The 12235-nt window shown below is 27.4% G+C and overlaps 1 protein-coding gene across 1 annotated transcript; it reads right to left on the reverse strand.

The window, feature by feature from the left end:
• Positions 1-551: 551 nt before the first annotated feature.
• Positions 552-11847, reverse strand: LOC142317861 (uncharacterized). Its single transcript, XM_075354410.1, has 3 exons — positions 11733-11847; positions 4943-5600; positions 552-879 (listed from the first exon to the last, which is right to left on the reverse strand). Exons 1-3 carry the CDS (start codon positions 11827-11829, stop codon positions 552-554), a joined length of 1083 nt encoding a protein of 360 aa, XP_075210525.1. The 5' UTR covers positions 11830-11847.
• Positions 11848-12235: the final 388 nt, after the last annotated feature.

Here is a 12235-nt window from a genome sequence, read left to right on the forward strand (position 1 = left end):
CTTTATTAACTAGCAATTATTTTTCACATAATAATGTATGTATCTATTAGCTTAAAAAATTGGAGAATTAAAAAAATTATTCATTCAAACTGGAATTTATTAATTAGTTCCATCAAGTATAACTCAAACTATTTTGATAATTTTTTTTAATATTGTAGTTAATAATAATAACTTAACAGTAAAATTTAATGAACTGTATTTTTTTTTTTAATATTAATTAAATTGTTATACATAAAGGTATTTATTTATATTCATCTTTGAATGCAATATTATCACTTATTATTTCAGTTTAAATAAAGAAATCACTATGAAAAGACCACATAAAATCTGGTAGTATTATTTCATGAAATGAAATAATTAACTGAAAATATGAATTATTTATAAATGTATATTAATTTACACTGATGTTACTTGACAAAGCATTAACTATTTGGTTCCAAACAATGGGTACAATTCTTGAAAATTCAATTATTGACTTTGGTATATTGTACAGACTTAGAGGACACAGACTAGATATAGAAGGTATATAAATATTGATAATGTGTAACAAATTATCTTTTGTACAGAATATCATCAATACTAAATCCCTTACATTTTTGAGGAGCTGGTGTTGGGTTTGACAGGTCTAATGCAGGTGTTGAAGTAGTGAGGTTCATATGCTGAGATTTAGAAGTTGAAGAGCTGGGAACATGAAGTGGTGCTGAAGGATGTGTGGTTGATACATGTGTTTTCAAATGTGATCTCTGATTAAAGCTGCGGTTACTTTCTGGACATTTATGCGGAAAATGAATAACCCTATGAACAGCTAGAGTTCGAGATTGGCAAAATCCCTTACCACATTCGCCGCATTTGAATGGTTTCTCCTTTGAATGAATATATCTGAAACATAAATATAAAAATTCTGAATAACTATTTTAGGAACTTAACAACTATTATAAAATTTTAAATAATGAGTTATTTGAAAGGTATCAAATTTTATCTTTAGTCAGGTGTTTCTTTTGTATATTTTTGTTTAAATAAATGAAAAAAAAAATTGTTTTTAAATTGAAAAGTTTATTTTTTAGAAGGACTGATTATGTCAGATAAAATATTTTAACTTTTAAACAAAACTTTAATAATGGTACCGTATTAAAAAAAAAAAAAGTTATTGGTGATTCTACAAATTTATCTCCCAACCACTACATCAGAGTGGTAGCAGTCTTTCCTTTCATCCAGAAGATTCTTTGATCAAATTCCTACTGAGCTTGTTTTTTTTTTTACAAATTACTAAATTCATTTCTTAATATTGCAATTGATACAAACAACTGCATCCAATACATACAGTTCAGGAAAAAAATAAACTAGTGTATCAAACAGTACCCAAATCTTTTAATCTTTTTCAGAAGTTAATAGTTAATGATAACTATTAACTTCTATAATGTAGTGAACCTTAAACTAATCTGATCGCAAACAGAACATGTTGCTCGATTGCCATTGATACAGATCAATAAAGCAAGCAGCTACATTACTAATGATGGTCAATGAACCATAATTGATCAGTCTTCCACAGTAGATGTCTAAAAGTGAACATTAATATAAATAATGAGAGAATTATTCTGGTAGTTCCCATGCTTTCATTAATTGTAATAATGCACTATTCCATAAAATTCTTACGGTGTTCTGGTGACTAGGTTTCCAACAAAAAATGATGAATTTCAAGTATCAAAACTGACAAATAAGCATCTATGACATTGAGCTCATCTATGTTGATATGAAGTTACTCATAGATAAAAGCAGTCTCGTTAAAATGTTAGCTATGGGCTAGGTTTTTCTAATCTTCTCGAGCTCTATTCTGGTCCCTGGGAGCTAGAATTCATTTTTCTTTTAGTGTGATGTAGAAATGGTCAAAACTTCTCCCAGTGTGCTGTATATATTTTATGATATTTTGATTTTTAACATCATTTTATTAAATTATAGCAACCTACAACTTATTTTTCATTTTTGTATACATGATCCAGTCTTCAGAGTTATGAGCCTCAATATGGTTGTGAATTATAAGGAAAGTGAGATTTCTCCTGACAAGGTCTGATTATTTTATTCGTTTGTTCTTACTTACTTATGTATTTTCTAGGTATAGAGATCTAAACTATAAATTTTCTAAGAATATTTCTGGCTGTTTATTTTTATCTCAGGTGATTATATTTGATTTATTTTGATTACAGATTGTTTGACTGATTAATCACACTAATTACTCAATAAAACCTACAAGTATGGTATAAGATTGTACAACCTTTGTACAACAAATGGATAACTTGTAAAATGATTATATTTGCTGGTAAAGGGACAAATAATTGAAAAGAAAATAATACCGAATCATTAGTATTGAAAGTAATAAATGTTATAGAATATGCAGAGGGAAGAACACTATATTCGGACAATTTTTATTTTCGTGTATACCTTGCAAGAAAATTATAAGAAAAGAAAATCACATACTGCGAAACTTTACAAAGTAACCAGAAAGGGATTCCAATAAAAATATCATGAAGTTAAAACTGTGTTGAAGTCATTGGCAAAGAAACAAATAAAATTAAGATAATGAAATGGAAATATACAAGAGCGGTTATGATGTTAAATACTATATAATCTCATGATATCAATTTAGTTAGAACTGTAAAGATAAACAAAAAAGGCAAAGCAGAGAAAAAACAGAGTTATGACATATATTACAATAAGGCAAAATAAGTAGTAGATGTTAATGATTAGATATCATAACATTCTGTTTTGCATAAGAGTGTGAAATGATACAGGAAAGTAGCATTCGGATTTCTTTTTGAAGTGAAAATAATTATGCACAGATTTTTTATAAGATGATGCCGAGTAATAAAATAATTACTATTTAAGAGAAAATTAACAGAGTTTACGTCATATAGACGATAACACAGTGGGTAAAACTCCTTGGTAGGAGAACCGAGCAAGAAACTTTGCCACACATTCGTCAAGCCAGAAGGTTCAGGGCGAAAGAAACAAAAAAACATGCTGAGGTTGCTATCAAAATCTAAAGAAAAAATGGCTAGCAAAGAAGCACATAGAAAAGCACGTAAATTTATTTTTAAATCCCAAAATTATAACAGAAAATCAGGATATTGATTGGAGTGTTTTAGTCCATGTATTTCAACAATTTTAACCAAAAAAACTCAGAGAAAAACAAATGTTTAGTACTCAATGCTTATTATGTTTTTATTTTTGGTTAGGATTATATTGTTGGGAGCATTCTAGTAATTATTTTTCTTCAATACTAATTGATCTTAATCTGATTTCTGGAGTAAAATAATTTCATATCTTTCTTAATTAAAAAAAACTCTGAAAACCTAATACACTTTTTTAATGTTTACCGTTTTCATCAGGTCATTTTAATTTTAGCATAATTATGGTATTATTATTTGTTACAATAATTTTATTGTGAAGTGAAACTTGTTTTCATTTGGACCAATTGAATTTTTATTTTGTTTCTACATTAATGAATATAATTTTATTCTATTTTTTGTATTCATAGTTTTACCCACCCCTCAAAAGCATTTTATTAAAATAAAACCCAATAAATTAAAATATTGGATTGGAACTACACAATCATAACACTTTTCCAAGCTTATGTAACATATACAATTAGTTTTATACACTTTTTAGTTCATCACAATCCAACAGATGACACCACTAATAGTGATTATATTCTGGGCGTCGAAGACTGAAGTCACTCTGATATGAGTTCTGTTCCCCTTGTTAAAGAGAGGAAATCTTAATGCCGCAGTTAACGTTATGTTGACTCCAGCTCCTAGGGACCTCAATAGCACCTGTATTACGGACTGATATGAATCCCAGTCCTTTGTGCGCTGGTATGATAACCGATCAAGTTTGGTAATAATCTCAGCATTTATCTGTACTAAACTTATCTTTATTCTATGTCATAGAATACTTTACCGAGTTGAGAAAATATATACAATTCATTGTTTCATGGCTAAATAGAGTACAATAATTTAATTATAACACTACCTCTCTCTAGTACTTTCTTTTGGATATAAATAAAATACAGGTGGACAAAGGGCACCACCAATCATGAATAACAGAAATCACTGCCCAACTCCAATTCCTGTAGTGAGCAGAATTAATGTGTAATTTTAAGGGCTAAATATCACCCTGAAAAATGATAAGTACAAGTGAAATATTGATGTGCAACGGTAGTCAATTCAGTAAAAAAATGTATTGGAAAAATCCCTTCCCAACTTGATACTCTTAATAATGTCTGTGTTGTTCATTTTTATTTAAGGTGATTTATGTTTCATGTTTGTTGACTATATTATCTGATTGGTTTATGGCACGCCTTTCATATCACTTTGTCATAGATAAAAACCGTTTATTTAATCATTGTCTTTAGTGTAATTCAGACTGCTTCAATTTAAATCTATAATTCATGAAAATTAAGAGAAATCAATTTTTCACACTACAAAAGTTTATTTATGAGAAGAAAAAAAATACTAAAAGAATTTTCTTGAATGACCATAGCTCTTAAATTTTATTTTATTATTCTTTTTAATATATACAATTATTAATATATATAACATTAAAATAAAAATGTAAATTCTCTTTTTCCTCTTTTACAGTTAAAATAATTTAATTTTTCGGTTGTTCCGGGTTCTGCATAAAATAATAACATTTCTAACAAATTTGATTACATTATATTCATGAAATAATTTGGATTTTCAAAGTAAATAACTGAAAGTTTTGGTTAAATAGTGATTTTACTAAAATATTTAACTTGTTTGAGAACCTTTTGCTGTAGCAAAAAAAGAATTTGAAAGTTCAAGAAATATTTTTGATATTTTTTTAACTAATGATAAAATTAAAACAAAAATCGCCCCTTTAAAAATATTTAATTATAAAAAATTAATTTATTATAATATTACTGTACCTATGGTCTCTAAGATGGTCCTGACGACGGAATGCTTTTCCACAGATATCGCATTTGTATGGTCTTTCGTCGGTATGTGTACGCTCGTGAATTAATAAATTATACGACTTTGTAAACTGTCGTTTACAATATTTGCAAATAAATTGTTTTTTCGGCCTTGTATTTGGTGTTTTATTAGGAATACCAGGAGTTCTTCCGGGACCAGGAAAACGACGAATAGTCGGAGGTGGAGGTGGTGGAATAGGCAGAGGAAAACACTGGCGAGGGTCTTGGTATAATGTTGAACGCAACCACTGGTTAAACAGTAGCGCTTGGTATCCACCCGGAACATTTTGCATAAAAAGAGTGGGAGGATATTGGAGAGGTTGTTGACAAGGAGTAAAAGCCGAATCTTTACTGCAACAAAGAGTTCTTCTACTGTCTTGAGTCTGACGATTATTATTGCGTAGCGCTATTTCATTATCATTTCCGAAATCAGAATCTACTATTAATTCCTCGACTTCCTCTTCATCTATTCCGTCCACATCACATTCACCTTCCTCATCTCCTTCTTCACTCAGCATCAATCGTACATCTAACGTAGGACTTTCTACTTTAAGATCTGTTGGTGTATGAGGGGGCGTAAGAAGCGGTGAAGTGCTTTCTTGTTTAGGAGAACCTGAAAAATAGTTTTATTTTTGGAAATTATTTGAATAAAATCTCTTCAACAAGTTTTAAAAAGATAAGCTAGCAGATTATTTTTATTTATCAAAGAAAAAGTATTTATTATTGAAATAAAGATCGTGTAAAAATTAGTTTAGAAAAATTAGTGTGATTCTTTTTCATTTCAATTTTTTGACCATTGTATATAACAAAAATACTTAATCAAATAAAATTATCTTATTTTTATAGAAAAAAAACCGATTAAACTGAAAAGATAGTGTAATTATAAAAATATCTGAAAATCATTATTTTTATAACATTTTTTGGAAGTCCCTTTCAATATTTAAAAAAAGAATTTTAAAGTCTCATGAAGCAAATATTCTTTTCAATAATCACCCATGCCTAGCTAAAAATAAAGAAAAAAAAATGGCCTAATGACAGTAGAAACCTAACTTTTTTTAGACTACCATCGTGTTCTGTAAGCTAAAATTTTCATTGTGAACATCTTTTTTTGAAATAACCATAAATTTCTGCTCGGAACGGCCCAAGATATGTTGTCAAGCATCTACCGGTTTTCTAAATTATTTCAGTGCGAGTTTTATTCTCGCAAAGTACTATGTAATAAACAAAGATTTTTTAAAGAATTTTCAGAGGAGACTCAAGTTTGGGGTCTGATGGCGCTTGCTGATATATCTACGGGTCATTACGAGCAGAATAATAAAAATCAGCCTAGCCCGATTCGACCAGTAGAACACCCACAAGGGCTGGAAGTAGGTTTTCAGTCCAATTATTACAAGATTCAAATTTTCACAAAGTTGATTCAAAAATATTTAAGCTGTTCAAGCTATTTATAATCAAATATTTAAGCTTGAAGCTTATCCGTAGGATATGAGATTGGAATTTTGTAGCGTATGAAAAGTGCAATGCCTGACCTGCATTCGAACCCGGGACCTCCAGATGAAAGACAGACTCTACCACTTTGCCCGTCCCGAGATCGGCGATATTTGTAGCCTGCTAAAAAATAGAGCTCATACAGTTACACGTTGTAAAACGATTTCTGCTTATTTTACGATAGCCTGATAATAATTTTTGAAATGTGTAGATTAGAATTATATAATTTTCAATAATCAAAAAATTAACGACTGGGATAATTTTCTATGAAATTTCAGGATAAAATTATAAATTTTTCAATTTCTAAATGGGTATTGAGAGTAATGAACAATCACACCTGAAATATACAAGAAAGTTGAGATTTCAGGAAATTTTTATTAACTTATATAACCTTACTGTAAAAATTTTTACATTTAAAACTGCAACATACACAAAATATAATAAATTAAAATCCAATAAAAATCCTCCATCTAAAGAACATAATACGCAGAAATGAATTATAATAATTCAAAAGTAGAATTTCAGCGTTTAAAAATGTACCACTTTACACTGGTTTACATGTGCATAAGTTTCTGCTCGCTCAAGGAACAGTCGCTACTAAAAATATTTCAAAATTGTATTTATGAGGTCTTTCTAAACAGAATTTTATTCTTCTATTTTTGGATGCAATTATTAGTTATCGTAACATCTGGTTAAATATTATTTCTCTTAGTTTTAATTAATTCTAAACTCTACTTTTATTGCATATTTAAGCTGCGGAAAACTGGTTTACATACTGTGTAATAATTAAACTGTAATGTATATATATATATATATGCATATAAAAACCATAATTTTATGTTGTACATTTATAAAATTTTATTGTATTTATGTGAGTTTTTGTCTTTTATGCGCTTATTAATTATATGTATTATGAAAATTACATTTTTAGATTTTTATTATTTAAGTACGGATGATTAAATAAAAATACATAGTTGATTTATAAAACTTATTACATTTTTGGGCTTACTGATTCAAAAAATAAAATCAGGATTACTATGCATGTAATAAAAATTCAGTTATTGTATAATCAATATTATAATTCTTATAAAACGAATTTCGTGCTTCGTCACAAAGTTTATATTAAAAATTCATGAAAAATGAGCGTCGTTGCTTCACTTAAAGATTAATATTAATTGTAAATAAACTAAGTGAAACCAAATAACTTAAAAAATCCCCGATACTGGAAATCTCCGTTTATTGTTAATGAAATAATTTCTCTAAAAGATATAAAAGGAACAAAAGTATTATTAATTAATTCAATTCATTAGAATAGATTCACAATCGTAAAGTGTAAATCTTGATTGTTCATTACATTGCCGTAGGTCGCAATGATTACCTACTCATTCACCGGAAAAAAATGTAATGAATAAATATTTTTTCAGGGATATTTAAAAACAGGAACTGAAAACTGATTTTTAAACTCGAATGTCAATTCTTATTTTAAATAATCTAATCGTTTTCTTCCATTAAATATTTCGTTAAAATTAAAATTCTTAATGGATACAAAGATTTTGGATTTTGTTTTGTCCTTTAGCATTATGATAATAATTTATCCTTTTTATGAGACTGTATTAAAACTTTCTAAATATTTTCGAAAACTGAATTTATTCGTGAATGAATTTTTGAATTCAGAAGATCTGTGAGGCTTGCAAGGTCAAATGGTCCGTGTCCACCTGCTCGTTGATTATCCAATTTTTGAAACCATCCGACAAAACTTAGACCTGTGTTCGGATATGAAAATTCTATTAAACTAGAACGAAGGTATAAACGTCTGTTGCGGTTCCAAGAATACGATTTAGTGATGTTTGTCTGATGATTTATGTATTTTATTTTGTACTTATTGTTGTCAGTTGTCTATGTTTGTTATTTATTGTTCCTATTTCTTTATTGTTTATTTTTGTTGTTTGCTGTTATAATACACATGATATGTTTATTACTAGTGGCTATAATTACTGTAATTGTTGATGCGACAATAAATAAAAGCGTTAAAAAAAAATTCAAATGAATTTACTCATTTATTATAAAGTTTAAATTAGGTTGAATGTTTATTATTGGTTTGTTAAGTTAAAATTAAACAGAATTTTTCATGCATCACAGTATCTGTGGTATTTATCTTTATACTGCGTTCAATTTGTTTTAATAACGAAAAAATTCAAAGAACATGCTAATAATTAATCGAATATTAACAAAAAATATATATTTTAAATGTATAGTGTGACGAAATAATAGATATTGTGGTAACTTGTAATTAAATGTTAGAAAATAAAGAGGTGCAGAAAAAATAATTTTGAAAATATAGATTTCTTTTAAGTAATTTAAATAACATTTGTAATATCATATCTCTTCGCTTAGAAGTCTTATAATTTGTGGAAACAAAACAATAGAATAATTTTTTTTTAATAATGAAGAAGTAATTTTTATATCAGTTTCAATTTAGTGTTTTTTATTCTTAAACAAAAAAATAAGGTGTGTAAATAAGCTTGACAAAACAAATTCAATAGTTTTTTAACCTATAAATGCTAATGCAAATAGCAATTTTTTTACTAACAAAACGGCGTTGGATCAGAATCACAATTCAAATTTATTTTATAAAAGGATTTTCATCATTCCACGATTACTTTGCGAAAAAACCTTTTATAAATTTTAACATTTCGTTTATATTAAAATAATGTTCACTTTTCTTACTCTAGTAAAATCTACTTATAAATTTAAATAGTAATTCCAATTGTTAAAAAGTAGTAGACAAATTACGGCAATCTATCTTCTGGTGAAAAAAATAAAAATTAATTATTTTTACCAGCAAAAACAGAACATTTTTATAGGGATAATAGTCCGGTCCTATGCTTAACAATAGTTTTTATTACAAGCGATACCAATGAGAATACCTTTTTGCCTGGGCATCCTTTTTGGTTAAAATCTTTAAAAAAAATGTTATTGTAGTAATTTTTCAAGGATCACTCACTGATTGTGGGTTTTCCCATATTTTTACACTGTAGAAAGGAGAAAAGGTTTTATTATAATTTACGTACGATGTAATAATAAAACAACACTAGTTCGAATTACAGAAAATATGACATACGGTTCGTTATTAAATTTGTAAAATTTAACCTTGTATTAAAGGAAAAGTATACAAAATCTCTTTTTTAATATACTAAAAACAATCTTTTCAATAAAGAAATACTAAGGCAATAAAAATTAAAAAAAAACCCTTAAATATAAGAAAACGCATTTTAATTTCTTTTAAATTAGTAAAATCATTAAAAATTAATGATTCCTGAAATTAACTTACCAAAGAATTATTTACAAGACCCATTTAAATAAAACTTGGTACTTCTTATTACATATATGTATAGTAATATAAATGTTGTAACAACTAATATATCAAAAAAATTATACTTTTTTCTTTTATTTTTAATGAACAAGACTGTTCATAAAATAAAGCAATCACTTTTCTATCTTACAGGAGGTTATAATGGAGTAACTCTGATAATGTAAAATGAAAAAGAATAATTATTATAGGTCCTTATTATTTCAATAACTTCAATCATATCAGTATATTAATTTATTTTTTTTTAGAAGAAAATATGTAATTGTCAGAAGTGGAAATACATTTAAGGTAGATGTTATTTATGGTGACTTTTACTTGCATACATATTAATTATTATACTCTTATAATATCGCACCAGTTATAAATTTTTCAAAAATTTCATATAAAACAAACGAATTGTATTATAACTAGTATATTATTTATTTTAGTACCAGAACTTGTAGAAATTAAACTAAAATCGTTTAGGCTATCTCTTAAACATTTGTACTTTTAAATCGTTCAATTTAAATAATAATAATAATAATAATAATAATAATAATAATAATAATAATAATAATGATTTAAATATATTTTTATAAAATTAATAACTATTCATAAATAAGCTGTAGTAAATCTCGATAAAAATAAAAATATCAACTATGTTTACATCGTTATTTTTTTAGTTAATCTTAAAAATATAATTAACCAGTTATTATATATACGATTTTGTGGTCTAACTAACAATAATAGCACTTATGCAGTGAGATTAAGTATTAAAAAAGCTTAATTACAAATAATAATTGTCTGAATAAATATCTATTTCAATATTCATGGGATTTTTTAAAATGTACTGAACGATATTTATTTCCATGCATTTAATCAAAAATACTTTTTGTCACCTTTTTACTGTATTGTAACCTAAGTAAAAATAGAGATATGTACAATAGGCCTACTTAACTTCAATAATTAGAACAATTAGATTAAAGCAATAAAATAAAATCTTTTGAGATTAAATAGTAAAGTTAATCATGAGTATAACCTATATTTTCACGTCATAATGACAATTATCTTCATTCACATTTTCTTTGATAATTAAATATTACTGACGTTTTGATTAATATGTAAAATCAATACGGAAAAATATCAAATGAAAGATAATTAAAATTACATTTTATAACTTAAATAGCTTTCAGATGTTATAAACAAAATGGTAAAGTAATCAAATTTTACATTTAGCTTAAATACATAATTAACGGATATACTAAGTGGTTTTCACGTAAATATGGCATTGGTTCTAAATTGCTTAAGAAATAACTAAAGAAAATTCTTTTAAGAATTTTTTAATGTAAATATTTAGTTTATAGGCTTTCCTTACATCATCCGAAAAAAATGAACAATTCGTTTGTTGCGGTGTTAGGTCAATATCACTGTTAATTCAAAGTTTTACTATAAAACTCTTCAAATGCAAAACTTAAATATACAAAGAGCTAACGCAAAGTCAATTGAATGTCAAATTGCAGCTGATAAAATTAGAGATACATTCTATTAATGTTATATCAAGAAAATAGTGAACGTCCATGTAAGTTGTTCGGTGTTAATTGTGTATTGATTATTAGTTGACTATGTATTAATTATGAATTGACTATGCAACAATTACAAAATAATGTTAATAATTTTACTTTAAAGTTACACAGAAAATTCTTTATAAAAAACTTAGCTTAATGCTGTAACCTATTTATTTATTTCGCAAAATTCACATACAAAAATACTTATAGTATTAAAAAACTGAGAGTATTAACAATATTTTCGTTATATTTTGTCGAATTAAACAGCAAACTGTACCAAAATAATGCCAACCAGGATAAAATTTTAAAATAAAATTTAAATAAAGCGCGTATGGTTCCATACCTGTAGGTGGAAGATGTGCTTCTGGGGCCTCTGCCGCCATCTCTGGACACTCCAAGCAACTTGAACCGCTTCGATCCAAAAAACAATAACTACTCATCTAGATTCGCAAATAGGGTAAAACAACAACCTACCGGAAAAACGGGTCCGAGGTAGTCGGCCCGACACTAGATGAAGTTCTGAAGTCACCCTAGCGGAGCAGGGAGCACTATGAGTGCGCATGCGCTTGTGGAGGCGTGGCTAGATTCCTATTGGTCAAATGGTGTTCAACTTAATAGCCCCCTAAATCGTCTAGCCTGCCTGCACTTCCAAATGACAAACAAACTGGTGATCCCTTCAGTCTTCTTTATAAGAATAATACGATGTGACAAAAGAAGAAAGCATACCGCTGGTCTGAATACCGCAGGGTCTCGTACAATAAACATAAGCCAAACACAACTTTTTCAATAGCTTTATATTCTCTACCTCTTCATTTTAAAAGAATATTTACAAACAAATAAATTTAC

The sequence above is a fragment of the Lycorma delicatula genome, chromosome 1 (genome assembly GCF_047948215.1).
Source record: "Lycorma delicatula isolate Av1 chromosome 1, ASM4794821v1, whole genome shotgun sequence".
Classification (NCBI taxonomy): Eukaryota; Metazoa; Arthropoda; class Insecta; order Hemiptera; family Fulgoridae; genus Lycorma; species Lycorma delicatula.

Coding starts and splice junctions, on each gene's coding strand:
- LOC142317861 (XM_075354410.1), bottom strand. CDS start 11,829: ATGAGTAGTTATTGTTTTTTGGATCGAAGCGGTTCAAGTTGCTTGGAG. Junction 5,601..11,732: donor AGCACATCTTCCACCTACAG/GTATGGAACCAT, acceptor ACTATTTTTCAG/GTTCTCCTAAACAAGAAAGC. Junction 880..4,942: donor GACCATCTTAGAGACCATAG/GTACAGTAATAT, acceptor TTTATGTTTCAG/ATATATTCATTCAAAGGAGA.